We start from the raw sequence: 19,369 nt of genomic DNA, 5'->3' as shown, positions 1-19,369 counted from the left end.
CGCGAAGATTCAAAGGTTTTTCACAACAAATTCCGCAGTTTTTCAATCGAAATAGGTTCAAATGGCTCTGAGCTCTATGGGACTTAACTTCTGAGGTCATCAGTCCCCTAGAACTTAGAACTACTTAAACCTAACTAACCTAAGGACATCACACACATCCATGCCCGAGGCAGGATTCGAACCTGCGACCGTAGCGGTCGCGCGGTTCCAGACTGTAGCGCCTAGAACCGCTCGGCCACTCGGAACGGCTCGAAATAGGCAGAGAAGAAAAATGTGTTGCGTTATTTATTGAACCCCTCGCAGTAGTAGTAGTAGCAGTAGTAGTAGTGGTGGTGGTTGTGGTGTTATTATCAGTACTGTCTCTAACTGTTGTTTGTAACGGTGCTCAGTGCCTGTGAGGGGAGGTATGACCGTCCGACGATGAGCGGCAAGCGGAAGCCGTCGTCGCCGGAGCTGCGGCTGCTGCCGCTGCGCCTGGACCCGGAGGCAGGAAGCGAATGCAGCGACGGGGGGGAGGATGCGGGGGCGGATGCGGAGGCGGCGCCGGGGGCAGGGCTAGGGGCGGTGGCGGGTGGCCGCCCCTCCCCGCTGCCCGCGCTGCTGCCAGTGCCGCTGTCCTCGTCGCCGTCCCCCGCCCCGTCGCCGGCGCCCAGCGGCAGCAAGAAGAAGAAGGCCGCCGCGGGACACGCCCCGTCGCCGGCCACGCCCACCGCGGACCCCGAGCTGTCGGCGCAGCACCGGCCGCGCGCCAGGAGAGGTGAGTCTCATGTCCCAGAAATGACCAAACATCAGCGTAAATAATAATGGGTTGGTCTATAACATCGTAGCGTTTTTATACATGGCGGTCCATTGATAGTGACCGGGCCAAATATCTCACTAAATAAACATCAAACGATAAAAGTACGAAGAACGAAACTCGTCTAGCTTGAAGGGGGAAACCAGATGGCGGTATGGTTGGCGCGGATATCAACTGCGTTTTTTAAAATAGGAACCCCCATTTTTATTACACATTCGTGTAGTACGTAAAAAAATATGAATGTTTTAGTTGGACCACTTTTTTCGCTTTGTGATAGATGGCGCTGTAATAGTCACGAACATATAAGTACGTGGTATCACGTAACATTCCGCGCTACCGGTTCACCACTTGGTGCAACCAGTGGTTGCTCAAGGTCAATCCTTCGAAAACCCAGGCGATCATTGTAGGCAAAACAACCCCTTCCTTCCGCCTCCTCGATTTCTATGTCAACATCTATGGCCGTCCTGTAGCCCTCACCCATACCCTTAAGTACCTTGGCGTCACCCTTGACCGTCGCCTCTCCTGGAATCCTCATCTCCGGACAATCCAAGCCAAGGCACAGTCCCGACTCCATCTCCTCAAGCTCCTTTCTGGCCGTCCGTGGGGTCTGGACCCCTCCACCATCCTCCACACCTATAAATCTCTCATCTGCCCTATCCTCTGCTACACCCACCGTGCCTGGATCTCCCCCCCTTCCTACCTTTTACAAATCTCTTCAAATCCTCGAACGCCATGTTCTTCGCCTCGCCTATTGCATCCGTCTCCCCTCCACCATGCAGATCCTGTACGACCTTATTCTGTTCCCCCACCTCCTCCTTTTCCTCGAACGGATACAGATCCTCTACACCTTCCGCAAACTAGATCCCCCTCACCCGCTTGTCTTCCCATCCTCGTCGGCTCCTGCGCCTGTATTTCCACGTCCCACCTGCTCTCCATCTCTCCACTCTCCTTTCCCTCTCCCAAAGTGGCTTCCGCCAGCTCCCTCTTCCTGATGATGCCCTCCTCCCCTCCATCTACCCCTCCTACCAAATTTGATACTCCCTCCCTCTTCCTGTGTTTGTTCCTATGGGCACCCTCTCTCCCTTCTCTCCCCCTTCCCTCCCTCCTCCCTTCCTCCCACCTCCTCCCCCCGGGCTTCCCCTACCCCCCATACCTTCATTCCTCCCACTGTCTCCTCTGCCATTGGCATCTCTGCTCTCCCCTCTCCCTCCCCCACCACCTTTTTCCCCTCTTGACAGGTCCCCGGACTCGCACACGTTAAGTAAACATTAGCGCGCCGGAGATCATCGCCATCAGGTTTTCGTGTGTGTGCCGTCGTGTTTGTGATTCAGTGTTTTCGCCGCCCACGCTCCTTCGTTCACGTGTGTCGTCAAAATCATCAGTGTTTGTGGACAGTGCCGACAGGTTTCTTGTTTTTCGTCGAGTGTGAACGGCTTCATGTTTTTTAATTACTGTGTCTACTGTTTTTTAACCACCATTATGTTACTTGTGTCTTCATTGGTTTTTTCTCTTATTGAACTGCTTGTGGCTGAAGAGCGGAGTAAAGTTGCCGCTGTCAGCCCACCTTGTATGAGGTGCAAAATGACAGTAAAGAAAAAAATAATAATATTCCGCCAGTGCGGACGGTATTTCCTTCGTGATACATTACCTGTGTTAAAATGGACCGTTTACCAATTGCGGAAAAGGTCGATATCGTGTTGATGTATGGCTATTGTGATCAAAGTGCCCAACGGGCGTGTGCTATGTATACTGCTCGGAACCCTGTACGACATCATCCAAGTGTCCCGACCGTTTGCCGAATAGTTACCTTCTGTAAGGAAGCAGGAAGTGACTACGAAGGCTTCCCCGGCGTAATAATTGATAATATTCTCCTCGGGTATGCAGCCGGATCATAACGTCTTCATGACACAATATTTCCGCGGTCCAACTGGCCGCCATCTTCAGGTGAGAGCGCTGGTGCACAATCTCGCCGGAACTGACTTCCCAGCGCAAGCGGCAGCCCCTATATAGGCCGCAGGAGACCCACAACGCGTGCGCGAGGAGGTGCCGTAGCTGCCCTCTAGCGCAGTAAACATGCCGCGCCGCCAGTGGTGGAAAGAGGCGAAATCGAGATATCGCTGTCAAAAATAAAAGAAAAATTTTTTTATTCCGACGATTGAAACACAGACCGTTGTTTTTTAATGTCAGATAACACTGGGTCCCAAGTCTCACTTAAAAGATAACCCTTGTCTCTATTAATAAGATTCTTTTAAAACACAGTCCCAATAGCGAGATGCAGGGGCAACCATTTGTGTCGCATCATATAGCATTCCGTGTCCCTCGGTGAGACAGTGCTCCGCCACTGCGGATTTCTCAGGCTGAAGCAGCCGTGTGTGCCGCTGATGCTCAACACATCGGTCCTGAATGGTCCGGATTGTCTGACCAATATAAGCCTTCCCACAGTGGCAAGGGATCTTGTACACACCGGGCTCCCTCAAACCCAAGTCATCCTTAACAGAGCCAAGAAGCGCTCTAATCTTGGCTGGCGGACGAAAAATACTTTTGATATGATATCTTTTTAGAATTCTTCCTAACTTCGAGGAAATGCTCCCAGCAAAGCCACCGATTTGCAGGTATCTTCTGGTGGTTCAGGCGATGGTCCAAACTGGAAAGCACGACGGATCTGTTTATCTGTATAGCCATTCTGCTTGAACACAACCTTAAGATGGTCCAATTCTTGTGTCAAGCTTTCTCCATCTGAAATGGCATAAGCTCTTCTCGCCAACGTCCGCAGGACCCCCGTACGCTGGAACGATGGATGACAGCTAGAGGCATGCAGGTAACGGTCCGTGTGCGTAGGCTTTCGATAAACACTGTGTCCCTGTGTCCCATCATCCTTTCTGTACACCAGAACATCCAGAAACGGAAGCTTTCCATCACTTTCCAGCTCCATGGTAAACTTGATGCTAGGATGCAGGGAATTAAAATGATCTAGGAGGCGGTCAAGAGCTTCTCTCCCATGAGGCCACATCATAAACGTGTCGTCAACGTACCTCCAGAAACAAGTTGGTTTTAAGGACGCCGTCTTCAGCGCCATGTCCTCCAAATCTTCCATAAAAAGGTTGGCGACTATTGGGGACAATGGGCTCCCCATAGCCATTCCGTCAGTCTGTTCAAAATATTTGTCATTGAATAAAAAGTACGTCGACGTCAGCACGTGGCGACAAAACCTGGTTGTTTCCTAATCCAGTTTCTCACCAATTAATTGCAAGGATTCCTCCAGAGGAACCCGGGTAAAAAGCGACACGACATCAAAGCTCACAAGCAAATCGCAGGGACTAAGAGACAAGGACTGTTCTTGCCCTCACGTCGGTAAATGCGAACATCACAATCCCAATTCTATGGTGTTTATTCAGAGATTGAAGTCCTTGACTCTTAGTCCCTGTGATTGGCTTGTGAGCTTTGATGTCGTGTCGCTTTTTACCCGGGTTCCTCTGGAGAAATCCTTGAAATTAATTGGTGAGAAACTGGATTAGGAAACAACCAGGTTTTGTCGCCACGTGCTGACGTCGACGTACTTTTTATTCAATGACAAATATTTTGAACAGACTGACGGAGTGGCTATGGGGAGCCCATTGTCCCCAATAGTCGCCAACCTTTTTATGGAAGATTTGGAGGACATGGCGCTGAAGACGGCGTCCTTAAAACCAACTTGTTTCTGGAGGTACGTTGACGACACGTTTATGATGTGGCCTCATGGGAGAGAAGCTCTTGACCGCCTCCTAGATCATTTTAATTCCCTGCATCCTAGCATCAAGTTTACCATGGAGCTGGAAAGTGATGGAAAGCTTCCGTTTCTGGATGTTCTGGTGTACAGAAAGGATGATGGGACACAGGGACACAGTGTTTATCGAAAGCCTACGCACACGGACCGTTACCTGCATGCCTCTAGCTGTCATCCATCGTTCCAGCGTACGGGGGTCCTGCGGACGTTGGCGAGAAGAGCTTATGCCATTTCAGATGGAGAAAGCTTGACACAAGAATTGGACCATCTTAAGGTTGTGTTCAAGCAGAATGGCTATACAGATAAACAGATCCGTCGTGCTTTCCAGTTTGGACCATCGCCTGAACCACCAGAAGATACCTGCAAATCGGTGGCTTTGCTGGGAGCATTTCCTCGAAGTTAGGAAGAATTCTAAAAAGATATCATATCAAAAGTATTTTTCGTCCGCCAGCCAAGATTAGAGCGCTTCTTGGCTCTGTTAAGGATGACTTGGGTTTGAGGAAGCCCGGTGTGTACAAGATCCCTTGCCACTGTGGGAAGGCTTATATTGGTCAGACAATCCGGACCATTCAGGACCGATGTGTTGAGCATCAGCGGCACACACGGCTGCTTCAGCCTGAGAAATCCGCAGTGGCGGAGCACTGTCTCACCGAGGGACACGGAATGCTATATGATGCGACACAAATGGTTGCCCCTGCATCTCGCTATTGGGACTGTGTTTTAAAAGAATCTTATTAATAGAGACAAGGGTTATCTTTTAAGTGAGACTTGGGACCCAGTGTTATCTGACATTAAAAAACAACGGTCTGTGTTTCAATCGTCGGAATAAAAAAATTTTTCTTTTATTTTTGACAGCGATATCTCGATTTCGCCTCTTTCCACCACTGGCGGCGCGGCATGTTTACTGCGCTAGAGGGCAGCTACGGCACCTCCTCGCGCACGCGTTGTGGGTCTCCTGCGGCCTATATAGGGGCTGCCGCTTGCGCTGGGAAGTCAGTTCCGGCGAGATTGTGCACCAGCGCTCTCACCTGAAGATGGCGGCCAGTTGGACCGCGGAAATATTGTGTCATGAAGACGTTATGACCCGGCTGCATACCCGAGAAGAATATTATCAAGCAGGAAGTGTTCAGCCACATGTGAAACGTCAACCACGACCTGCAACAAATGATGATCCCCAAGTAGGTGTTTTAGCTACTGTCGCGGCTAATGCGCACATCAGTAGCAGACGAACTGCACGAGAATTGGGAATCACAAAAACATCGGTGTTGAGAATGCTACATCAACATCGATTGCACCCGTACCATTTGTCTATGCACCAGGAATTGCATGGCGACGACTTTGAAGGTCGTGTACAGTTCTGCCACTGGGCACAAGAGAAATTACGGGACGATGACAGATTTTTTGCACGCGTTCTATTTAGCGACGAAGTGTCATTCACCAACAGCGGTAACGTAAACCGGCATAATATGCACTTTTGGGCAACGGAAAATCCCCGATGTCTGCGACAAGTGCAACCTCGGCGGGTTAATGTATGGTGCGGCATTATGGGAGGAGGGATATTTGGCCCCCTTTTTATCGATGGCAATCTAAATGGTGCAATGTATGCTGATTTCCAACGTAATGTTCTACCGATATTACTACAAGATGTTTCACTGTATGACAGAATGGCGATGTACTTCCAACATGATGGATGTCCGGCACATAGCTCGCGTGCGGTTGAAGCGGTATTGAATAGCATATTTCATTACTGGTGGATTGGTCGTCGAAGCACGTTCACCGGATCTGACGTCCTCGGATTTCTTTCTGTGGGGAAAGTTGAAGGATATTTGCTATCGTGATCCATCGACAACGCCTGACAACATTCGTCAGTGCATTGTCAATGCGTGTGCGAACATTACGGAAGGCGAACTACTCGCTGTTGAGAGGAATGTCGTTCACGTATTCCCAAATGCACTGAGATTGACGGACATCATTTTCAGCATTTATTGTACTAATGTGGTATTTACAGGTAATCACGCTGTAACAGCATGCGTTCTCAGAAATGATGAGTTCACAAAGGTATATATATCACATTTGAACAACCGAAATAAAATGTTAAAACATACCTACGTTCTGTATTTTAATTTAAAAAACCTACCTTTTATCAAGTGTTCGTCTAAAATTGTGACCCATATGTTTGTGACTATTACAGTGCCATCTATCACAAAGCGAAAAAAATGGTCCAACTAAAACATTCATGTTTCTTTACGTATTACACGAATATGTAATAAAAATAGGGGTTCCTGGTTAAAAAAACGCAGTTGATATCCGTTTGACCTATGGCAGCGCCATCTAGCGGGCCATCTGGTTTCCCCCTTCAAGCTAGACAAGTTTCGTCCTTTGTAGTTTTTTCGTTTGACGCTAATTTCGTGAGATATTTGGCCCTGTCACGATCAATGGACCACCCTGTATAAGTTGAAGTAATACAACGGATACACATAACAGAGACTTTAGTCATCAATAAAAACGAGAATTCCATGCACTATAAAATCCCAATAAAATGCATGCATTCGTGCATTATTAAACTACAATATATGCACGATCAAGTGAGAAAGCATTAAAATATACACTATCATGTTTCTTCGTAATTTATTAGTTCACTCCCCTTTTTGCAGGATTAACAAGGACAACATTTCTAAAGTATTTTCTGTGAGGTTCCTGCTTTTATCATTCAAAATATTTTTGTAGGCAGAAAATGGCCTCTCTACATTACAAGAAGATGTAGGTGCAAATTTGAAGAAGTATCCGTGACAGTTTCAAGATCCTCATTCATGCTTTCACTACAAAATACCTTCTTCAATTAACAAAAGAATACGTAGTCTGGGTTCTTGTTTATGACACAGTCCAACTTCTTCTTTGCGTCTACTCCCACTTTCCCTTGGGCATGACTCAGGTATCTCTGTCGTTCCTCAGCAGTGGACAGTTAGTCTACCAGCGGCAGACACGTAGCTTCTAATTTTGTTACTTTAGATGGCAATTTAGAGAAGTTTGTCTTAAGGGGACTAGGACGTCTAACGGGCCGCCTTGGAACAGGAGACGCACCACAGGACATCTTAATTTCCACTGTTTATAGTTTTACAAATAAATTCATAAAACTTTGTCAGCATGACCAGGAAGGATTCAGGATTCACAATCATAGCAGTGGAAGTTCAGAAACATAACAAAATAAATTTTTTTACATATGATATTTCATCCTTTTTTCGCTTACTATTGGTTGCATTTGTTGCTATGACTTACCTGACTTAATTCCTTTTACTCCGATGTGGAGCATAGGGCACACATTAGAGCTCTTATGAGTTTCAGTAACAGTATAAAATGTTTACGAGGTGGGGTTGTTAGCTCCACACCCAACCCCCAACCTGGAGGACCTCTAGAGCTCTCCGTGCCCTATGCTGTGGGACACACTTCGTCTGGCTCCTCCGTCGAGACCTATCCGGCTTGGGTGACCCTGCCAGTAACTACGCTACAGCCGGGACAGCTCTCGACTTCACGGAAGCACGCTAGGTGCCTACTATAAGCCGGTGTCCCATGGGAGGATTTGTTGCTATAGGTATACTTTTCTTCATATGTAAGAGAGATTCTTCGATAAATTTTGCACAGCATACAAACCATACTTACAGGTGTATGGAACTCTAGAATTTTCCGATTCTATTGGAAACTATGGTAAAAACTGAGATAAATAACTATAAAACTTGGGTTTTTTCTAAACATGAAGTTTAAAACGTAACAGCTCATTCATATTTTCATTTATTAAATAAATTCAAGACTATTATACACCTATAATTCATCGAAGAATCTCTCTTACTTATGAAGAAAAGTGTACATATAGCAACAAATGCAACCAATGGTAAGTGAAAAAATGATGAAATTTCACATGCAAAAAAAAATTATTTTGTTATGCTTTTGAACTTCCACTACTATGAGTGTGAATTCTGAATCATTCCTGGTCATGCTGACAAAGTTTTATGAATTTATTTGCAAAAATATAGACAGTGGAAATTAAGATGTCCTGTGGTGCCTCTCCTGCTCCAAGTCTGACGTCCTACCCCTCTTAATATTAATTATATCCTGCTGCCCTTTTCTGTACTTAACTGTTGGACGTTCGTCTATGACACATACGGTATCATCCGGCGAGAACCTGTTTACTGCCTGAAATGAAGGAAATATTTACTTTAGAATTAAATATTGAAGCATCAACTTTGTTGCAATTAACTACGTATCAATTTTGTTTCATAACGATTTAATGGCATCAAAATTATCAGAGTAAAACATTGCAGCTTGCCATAATTGGAGCGCATTGATTCTGCAACACGAAGGAGCCTATGAGCACGACGTTAATGTGTTTTACATTTGAGCAGAATATTTTAATACCTTTCCCGGCCTTCAGCATGTAGGGAGCAGCATCACTTGATCGCAAGACTCTGCTTTTATTTATATTATTTGGCTACGGAATACCTAAAATGTAAGAATCATTTTCTCAGCCAATGGTTTATAAAAAAAACTTAAAGGAGAATAAAATAATTATATAACTGTTGTTCGGTTACAATTTCTCTTTAGCACTTACACAGTCCATCATCAAAGAATCTAGCGCCGAGCGGTCTAACGCGCTGCAGTCATGGACTGTGCGGCTTGTCCCGGCGGAGGTTCGAGTCCTCCCTCGGGCATGGGTGTGTGTGTTTGTCCTTAGGATAATTTAGGTTAAGTAGCGTGTAAGCTTAGGGACTGATGACCTCAACAGTCAAGCCCCATAAGATTTTTATAGAGGAAAAAAAAAAAGAATCTAGCAATTGTAGAGTTACTTGCTTGTTGCCGGACTTGACAGCACACTAGATGGGGTTGACCAGGCCCATCCTGAGTTAATGTTCCTACAACTAGGTTAGCAACATAGCGCTCCGCAGGATCCATTGTTTCATCTACGGAAGTCCATATGGCTGAAGTTCCCAGGTCCTCTAGAATTTTATACAGTGCCTGGTTAGCAAAACAAGAAGTAATTTAACATGTGTGATAATAGTTTTCATTTATTTTGGCAAATGCTTTACGTATGCCTACCCGATGATAAGATTCCGGGACAAAATTTTTACTCATTGTCAAGGGACCAGGGACATCTTTGGATGTATGCTTCTCCAAAAAGTCCTTAATAGTTGAGTTTCTGAGTATCTCAAATGGCATATTTGCTCCTACAAAAGCATCGCACAAATCCACCTAAAAATTATATTTCGGTGCCTTAGGAATCGCAGCAGTAATAAGTGACTGGATTATTTGTATTGCAGATACTTTCGCTTTTCGCATTCTTGCAACATGTGACACAGATGTGAATGCTGTTTAGTACGTTTTATCTGATAATTTAAAAGATCTCTCAGTTATGTGGATGTGATTTTTAAAACTGGCATTCTTGTTTAATTAATTGTTTAAAATCAATTTTGTAATGTTTTACAAATGACAAGCACCAAAGAATATTTTCCGTAAAGAATAGGATAACTGTTTACTACAACAATCACAGAATACAACATCTGCATCTGATCTAATGAAATACTTTTATCCACTATGTAAGGAGTACACTTCTGGAACTTTTCGTTGGAGGTATATTAGAAGCACGCGAACATAATTACACAAATTTATGAGATTCCTACACAGACTGCGAAGACAATTTAAGGGAACAATTTCAGTTTTAGAAGAATCAAATTGCTAGTGAGGTTTGTTAAAATTCCTCAACACCGCTCTGCAGCTGCGTTACTGTTGCGTCAGTAGCGATACCCGACTTAAAAGGCTAAATTTCCGTTCTCGCGAGATCGAAGGCTTGCAGGTGGTTGTCGTGGACAAAAACATCTGTTTATGACACGCGCTCTGCAGAGGGCTGTCTGTAAAATTCTGGAAAGTCTTCCTGTTGTGAGAATCTTAAATTTCTATTCCTGTTATTTTCCTCCCCAGTTTTTCCTTCAGTTCTTATTCCTGAAGCAAATATAAGGATCATAAAAATAAAAAAGTGAGGTGCCTGCTCCAAATCATTAAAATATGCAATTAAATTGAAAATGATGAATGTTATATGCATAATTAAACTAAAAATGCCTTGTATACGCATTATCCATGTTTTCATCCCTGAAAAGATCACAATACGCAAATATGCAGGGGAAAAGCTTACATATCTGGCATCAGAAAGTAATGACATGGATAAGTATTACGCTTGAGCTAGGTCGAATGATCCTATAAAAAACGTGGATGTGCATGGAATCCTCGTCTTTAGTATCAATAACACATTTTCCTTCACTATTTACAACAGTCTGCCAACGTTAGGGTAACTTTCTGATTCCACGACTGTGCAAATCACGCAGTTTTGAGGTGAAGAACCCTTAGACCCTTGTTCGGGGCGCATTTTCATCCGGAAAGGAGGCTGCTTGAAAGTTGTTCGATAGAAAGCGGAAAAAGCGAAAATCTGAGAGCGCAAGATCAAATGAATAAGGTGGGTGCGGAATGACTTCCCAACTGAACTCCTGTAAAGTGTTTTCTGTCAGTCTAGCAAAATGAGGGCGGGTGTCAATGAGGAGTAACATCACTTCACACAGTCCTCCTGGCTACTGTTCTTGCATCTCGTCTGCAAGACTTCACAGTTGTTGACAATAAGTTACGGCAGTGACAGTTACACCTCGGAAAGCAATCGTACTACACCAGGCTGTTGCTGTTTCAACAGATTTGTAACATTATCTTTTGTTGCCTCGCGCAGATCTTTGCACGGGAAGTTGCTGCTTTATTTGGGCTCAACCATTACTCTTTTTTCCTTATGTTAGCATGTTCTTGGTGTTGTTGCTGTCTTCAGTCTAGAGACTGGTTTGATGCAGCTCTCGATGCTACTCTATCCTGTGCAAGCTACTTCATCTCCGAGTACCTACTGCAACCTACATCCTTCTGAATCTGCTTAGTGTATTCATCTCTTGGTCACCCCCTACGATTTTTACCTTCCACGCTGCCCTCCAGTACTAAATTAGTGATCCCTTGATGCCTCAACACATGCCCTACCAACCGATCCCTTCTTCTAGTCAAGTTGTGCCACAAACTCCTCTTCTCCCCAATTCTATTCATACCTCCTGATTAGTTATGTGATCTACCCATCTAATCTTCAGCATTCTTCTGTAGCACCACATTTCCAAAGCTTCTATTCTCTTCCTGTCCAAACTATTTATCGTCCACGTTTCACTTCCATACATGGCTACACTCCCTACAAATACATTTAGAAAAGGTTCCTGACACTTAAATCGATACTCAGTGTTAAGAAATTTCTCTTCTTCAGAAACGCTTTCCTTGCCATTGCCAGTCTACATTTTATAGCCTCTCTACTTCGACCATCATCAGTTATTTTGCTACCCAAATAGCAAAACTCATTTACTACTTTAAGCGTCTCATTTCCTAATCTAATACGCTCAGCAGAACCCGATTTAATTCGACTACATTCCATTATCCTCGTTTTGCTTTTGTTGATGTTCGTCTTATACTCTCCTTTCAACACACTGTCCATTCCGTTCAACTGCTCTTCAGGTACTTTGCTGTCTCTGACAGAATTACGATGTCATCGGCAAACCTCAAAGTTTTTATTTCTTCCCCGTGGATGTTAATTCCTACTCCGAATTTTCGTTTAGTTTCCTTTACACCTTGCTCAATACACAGATTGAATATCATCGAGGATAGGCTACAGCCCTGCCTCATTCCGTTCCCAACCACAACTTCCCTTTCATGCCTCTCGACTCTTATAACTGCCATCTGGTTTCCGTACAAATTATAAATAGCCATCCGCTCTCCGTATTTTACCCCAGCCACCTTAAGAATTTGAAACAGATTATTCTAGTCAACATTGTCAAAAGCTTTCTCTAAGTCTGCAAATGCTAGAAACGTAGGTTTGCCTTTCCTTAATCTGTCTACTAAGATAAGTCGTAGGGTCAGTATTGCCTCACGTGTTCCAACATTTCTACGGAATCCGAACTGATCTTCCCAAGCTCTGCTTCTACGAGTTTTTTCCATTCGTCTGTAAAGACTTCGTGTCAGTATCTTGCATCCGTGACATATTAATCTAATAATTCGGTATCTTTCACACCTGTAAACACCTGCTTTCTTTGTGATTGGAATTATTATATTCTTCTTGAAGCCTGAGGGTATTTCGCCTGTCTCGTACATGTTGCTCACCAGATGGTAGAGTTTTGTCTGGGCTGGCTCTCCCAAGGCTACCAGTAGCTCTAATGAGATGTTGTGTACTCCCAGGGCCTTGTTTCGACTTAAATCTTTCAGTGCTCTGTCAAATTCTTCACGCAGTGTCATGTCTCCCGTTTCATCTTCATTTATGTTGCCCACAAGTACACCGCCCTTGTATAGACCCTTTATATGCTCCTTCGTCCTTTCTGCTTCCCCTTCTTTGCTTAGGACGGGTCAAATGGCTCTGAGCACTATGGGACTTAACTTCTGAGGTCAACAGTCCCCTAGAACTTAGAACTACTTAAACCTAACTAACCTAAGGACATCACACACATCCATGCCCGAGGCAGGATTCGAACCTGCGACCTTAGCAGTCGCACGGATCCGGATTGATGCGCCTAGAACCGCTCGGCCACAGCGAGGCAGTATCTATCATACCCCTAGTGATATATGCCTCTACCTCCTTACATTTGTCCTCTAGCCATTCCTGCTTAGCCATTTTGCACTTCCTGTCGATTTCATTTTTGAGACGTTTGTATTCCTTTCTTCCTGCTTCATTTAATGCATTTTTGTATTTTTTTCCTTTCATCAATTAAATTCAATATCACTTCTGTTACTCAAGGATTTCTACTAGCCGTTGTCTTTTTACTTACTTGATCCTCTGCTACCTCCACTATTTCATCTGTCAAAGATACCGATTTTTTTCTATCGTATTTCTTTTGCTGTTCCTGTCAATCGTCCATGCTCTCCCTGAAACTCTGTACAACCTCTGGTTTAGTCAGTTTATCCAGGTCCCATCTCTCTAAATTTCCACCTTTTTGCAGTTTCTCCTGTTTTAGTCTACAGTTCAAAACCAATAGATTGTGGTCAGAGTTCACATCTGCCCCTGGAAATGTCTTACAATTTAAAACCTAGTTCCTAAATCTCTGTCTTACCATTATATAATCTATCTGAAAACTTCCAGTTGGCTACAAAAATGCGTTCACTGTGCTGTTTGTAGTTGCTGACTCGCGCTCCAATTTTTTATTCATTATTAAACCTATTCCTGCATTACTTCTACTTGATTTTGTATTTATAACCCTGTATTCACCTGATCAGAAGTCTTGTTCCTCCTGCCACCGAACTTCAATAACTCCCACCAAATCTAACTTCAACCTATCCATTTCCATTTTCAAATTTTGTAACTTACCTGCCCGCTCTGATTCGTAGAAAGCGTTTTCTTTCTCCTGATAACGACTTCGTCCTGAGTAGTCCCCGCCCGGAGATCCGAATGGCGGACTATTTTACCTCCGGAATATTTTACCCAAGAGGGCGCCATTATCATTTAACCATACAGTAAATCTGTATGCTCTCGGGAAAAATTACGGTTGTAGTTTCCGCTTGCTTTCAGTCGATCGCAGTACCAGCACAGCAAGGCCGTTTTGGTAAGTGTTACAAGGTCAGATTAGTCAATCATCCAGTTTGTTGCCCCTGCAATTACTGAAAAGGCTGCTGCCCCTCTTCAGGAACCACACGTTTGTCTGGCCTCTTAACAGATACCTCTCCGTTGTGGCTACGGTACGACTATCTGATCGCTGAAGCACGCAAGCCTCCCCACCAACGCCAAGGTCCATGTTTCATGGGGTGAGGATGTTAGCATAAAGACCCTATTTCTCTTCACAGTAACGATGCGGACAGGAATGCTCGGTGTTCTTCACGAGCCAGGTGATGATGAGCCGGCAGAGATGCAGGTATGGCCACCAGGTCTTTTGTGATTTTGGCTTACAGCAGGCGGGACCTATACATCCGATTTCTGAACCCTCCCCACTGCAAAATAAAAAGGGAAAACCACTTTCTTGCCGTGCTCTGTCCAGTGGCATTATCCCCTTACCCGGCGCAAATGTTTGTGGCTGCCTCCGATTATGTCTCCCCTCCATTGATCTCAGACAGAAGCATATGTCGGAAATCTCCGATTTCTCCTCTTGCCACTCCATTTTTTAGCGTCCACGGCTCCACTCACTATCTCCAAATTACAAAATAACAAAATATCATTAATCAAATAGCAACACTAAACCACAAATAAAAAAATGACATTTGGTAAATAAACCAATAGCATCAGGAATACCGACATGAAAAACAAAAACGCTACGTACTTATGCGCCAACCTAATACAGCAGTTGGACGTAAAAACTATGTATCTACTGTATCTGTACGTGCACCATCAGGCCGTACACAGAGGTGTACGGTCTCTGTTGTCGTCCTTAAAATCTTGGGGAACATCATTGGTGTAAGTTTTCCTCAACGCTATCGTGTAATCCCTAATTAGTCTTGTACCGACGTTGAGCCACATGAAATTTGATTGTACCCCATAATGAGTGGTCTGGCGTCGTTCCGTTTGAATGAAGCTGGAGGTGTTACTGAACAACATGCAGTCCTCCGGCATCCAGGTTGTTCTTAGAAAAACTCACGCACCTTAAGAGCAGACAGTGCTGGAAGTCAGTCCTGTTGTAACCACACACGATCTATGTTTCTCAAGTCTTCGACCTGACGTATTAACCAAGTTTGCAACACGTCCTAATAGCAATTTACGTTCACTGACTCTTCAAAAATTGTCGTCTTGATGACCCCTCGGCCCGAATCGTGTGATGGATTGTTTCCAAGTCATTCACACAACGGGGATTTTTATTAGACTAGAAAACCACATTCCTGCTGTTTGAGGTGCGACGGATCCCACACTCTTGAGCAAAACACGGCATCCCCAACAAAGTAAGGCAGGCAGCAGCTCGCTGCTCCACGTTGTTGTCAAATAATTCATTCACAAACATCGCTCTAAATCCTTTCACTCTAATAGCTTCCTTAAAGTGGTTCTGCATTGTTACCCGCTGTACTTGAAGTTGAGCTGCTCTTCTGCAAATAGACTTCACTTCAAAAATGGCTCTGAGCACTATGGGACTTAACTTCTGAGGTCATCAGTCCCCTAGAACTTAGAACTACTTAAACCTAACTAACCTAAGGACATCACACACATCCATGACCGAGGCAGGATTCGAACCTGCGACCGTAGCGGTCGCGCGGTTCCAGACTGTAGCGCCTAGAACCGCTCGGCCACTCCGGCCGGCTCTAGTTGTGTTAACTAGGACTGTTGATAAAATATGGATATCTCCAGAATGAGATTTTCACTCTGCAGCGGAGCGTGGTTCAAATGGTTCAAATGGCTCTGAGCACTATGGGACTCAACTGCTGAGGTCATTAGTCCCCTAGAACTTAGAACTAGTTAAACCTAACTAACCTAAGGACATCACAAACATCCATGCCCGAGGCAGGATTCGAACCTGCGACCGTAACGGTCTTGCGGTTCCAGACTGCAGCGCCTTTAACCGCACGGCCACTTCGGCCGGCTGCAGCGGAGCGTGCGCTGATATGAAACTTCCTGGCAGATAAAAACTGTGTGCCCGACCGAGACTCGAACTCGGGACCTTTGCCTTTCGCGGGAAAGTTCTCTACCATCTGAGCTACCGAAGCACGACTCACACCCGGTCCTCACAGCTTTACTTCTGCCAGTATCTCGTCTCCTACCTTCCAAACTTTACAGAAGCTCTCCTGCGAACCTTGCAGAATTAGCACTCCTGAAAGAAAGGATACTGCGGAGACATGGCTTAGCCACAGCCTGCGGCAAAGGTCCCCAGTTCGAGTCTCGGTCGAGCACACAGTTTTAATCTGCCAGGAAGTTTCAAAATATGGATATATTGATATTTTTCCATAAAATATCGACAGATATCTGGGATATTATTTTCACCGATATATCGACATACCAATATCGAAATGGCAACATCGAGTGCCGATATTTTTATTTTACATTATTTTTTTTTTCGCAATTTTCAATAAATACTTGAAGTTGTTCTTTTGAAATTCTGGCAGAAAATAATTTTACTTTCACTTTGTGAAGGGCTCTTACTATTTTTTGAGCTTTAATCACGTCCAGTCTTTCTTCATAACTGCGTGAGATAAGTATAGATGGCAAGAAGAAGTCCGATTGCACTGCGGGGTCGCGCTGTAAATGGAATAACAAGACATTTATGTGAAGAAATAGCATACCGTTTGCATTAAAAAACAATTTTTAAAGCAGCTAGTGTGATATCTCTTCACATCTTCAAAAACAATTGCTGAAACTGATGAACAAAAATCTAAATGACAAGAGTGGTCTTTGCTGTGGGCGCAGACGTGTGAAGGGAAATGCTGACGTAATCGGCGCTCGATACTCCAGCAGAAACTGCAACGTTTGTAACTTCACCACGCAATTTCCACACTACAGCTGCTAGGTCGCTGGCGTTTACAGAAATAAAAAAAAAAAAAAGACAGGGAAGTCGACATGAAGTGTTACAGACAAATCCCATATGTGACGAACCGAACGACGGACCCATCCGACACCTTTTATTGTGCCACTTCCGTGCATTTACCATTGTTAGCAAAGTGTTTATCGCCAAGCGTGAACGAGCGTCGTTTTCCTTTCAATCCTTGCTCTAAGGGGGATAAGCAGGCTGATAACGTGTAGATGTACAGAATACATAGCAGTAAATCATTATTTAAATATACAGCTCTAAAACAGGCAGTATATTTACAACGTGCAGCCGATATTATTTTGGGCAGTACGTCGATGTTCTTACCGTCGATATATCGATAATTTTACCGATATACTGACGGCTGATAAAGCTACTTTTTTAAAATATCGATATATCTATCAGATTCCCGATATTCTTAACAACATCGACAGCCCTAGTTTGAACGACGCGTTGGCGGCACACTTTTCCTCTCACGTTTTCTTATGCCCACTACACAATCTGTCTTTGATATAGGGACGAGAAAACCTGCCACTTAAAATTGATACCAGTATTTTAGTTCCGATTAACCTGTATGTTTCAGTATTTGTTTGGTCTGGGTTATATCAGTTGCTTTTTATTTTTTACTAATAACTGAATAAAAATCAATTAGCCATGGCAACACTACTAAAATTTTTCGTAACCTTTCATAAAAAATAAGTAATTTTCATCCGTAAAATTTTCGTTATTTTGAAATACTGACGTTATTGCAGGAAATGGAAAAAGCGATCAGTGCTATTTCAATAACAATGCCGACGGAAACGATCAAAAATTGGTACACCATTGCTTATACAATAATGTACTTGCTGCCATATATCGTGGCTGAAGGTACGTGTGTACGCGCAGTGTGCAAGACATGGCCGCACCTGATCCATCCGGTAGTTCCTCGCTATCGCCGCCGGACATCCATTGTATTGCAAAATGGCACCAATCCTAGGCTGGAAATGTTTTTACGAACTACATAACAATGAAGTGCAATGCTTTATTTGCTTTAAGAGATTAAAGATTTGTCAGTCATATCTAGGAAGTAATAAAACAGGAGGGAGATTAAGGTAACATTAATAAATTGAAACTTAACAATTATTCATTCATAATGCACAATAAAAATAGAAAGAGCTGGTCTCTTGCCGGTGTCGACATAATACGTCTTCATCTGCTTACATCCCTTGAAAACGACAAATAAATACGAAAAACAGACTTCTTCAGCCTCGCTTTTCACATTTCAGCATTTGTAATGCCAAAATACTGATACGATCCCTGATTACAACATGATTTTTGAGCAGAGTTTCAAAAAATTTGAATCAATACGAGATTACTGGTGTTTTTTTTTAGTATTCAATCACTTACCACTTTTCGAGAATGGCAGCGATCGTTGGACGAACGAAGTTTCCTTCTATTTCCCTGTTTAATAATACAATGGTTCTGTGTATCTTGAAACTGAGAGAGTCAAAATTTTTCAACCTTTGTTCGATTTCTACGTCTAGTACAGGAAATAATAGGAACAAAAAACCGAAAATTGGTTATTCCAGACACCGGTTATTTTGAGCGGTTTTAACGGGCAGGTTAAACTGGCGTGGAAAGAAACCGATATTACCGAAAACCGGCTGTTTCAGCTATAACCGCCATCCCTACTCGAATACTACCTGAAAGGACTCCAAACGGACGCATTAAAACTATCATTGTCCTTTTCATGCACCAACACACACACGCCGGCCGGAGGGGCCGTGCGGTTATAGGCGCTACAGTCTGGAACCGCGTGACCGCTACGGTCGAAGGTTCGAATCCTGCCTCGGGCATGGATGTGTGTGATGTCCTTAGGTTAGTTAGGTTTAAGAAGTTCTAAGTTCTAGGGGACTGATGACCACAGTAGTTAAGTCCCATAGTACTCAGAGCCATTTGAACCATTTTTTGAACACACACACACACACACACACACACACACACACACACACACACACACAGGTGCGCGCGCGCGGGCACACATGTTACCGAACGCTATTCAGCAGTGTAAACTGTCTGCGCTCACGTCAGTCAAGGCTTCGCAACTAAAAATATGTCGTACTGAAGTAAGACAAAGTAACAGTGACAAGGCCGGCTGCTGTGACCGAGCGGTTCTTGGCAATTCACTCCGGGACCGCGCGACCGCTACTGTCGCAGGTTCGAATCCTGCCTCGGGCATGGATGTGTGTAATGTTATTAGGTTAGTTAGGTTTAAGTAGTTCTAACTTCTAGGCGACTGAT

At 44.1% G+C, this 19,369-nt stretch overlaps 1 protein-coding gene across 1 annotated transcript in view; it reads left to right on the top strand.

The window, feature by feature from the left end:
• Positions 1-654: 654 nt before the first annotated feature.
• The window catches only part of LOC126474359 (uncharacterized), a gene marked incomplete at its 5' end in the record, with an annotated part of 148,035 nt that continues 129,320 nt past the window's right edge, over positions 655-19,369 (top strand). Inside the window, one exon of the mRNA XM_050101826.1 lies at positions 655-757. Within this exon, the coding sequence (XP_049957783.1) occupies positions 655-757 (103 nt within the window). The remainder of the gene's footprint in view (positions 758-19,369) is intronic.

The sequence above is a fragment of the Schistocerca serialis genome, chromosome 4 (genome assembly GCF_023864345.2).
Source record: "Schistocerca serialis cubense isolate TAMUIC-IGC-003099 chromosome 4, iqSchSeri2.2, whole genome shotgun sequence".
Classification (NCBI taxonomy): domain Eukaryota; kingdom Metazoa; phylum Arthropoda; class Insecta; order Orthoptera; family Acrididae; genus Schistocerca; species Schistocerca serialis.
This window is presented reverse-complemented; position numbering and strand designations above follow the sequence as displayed.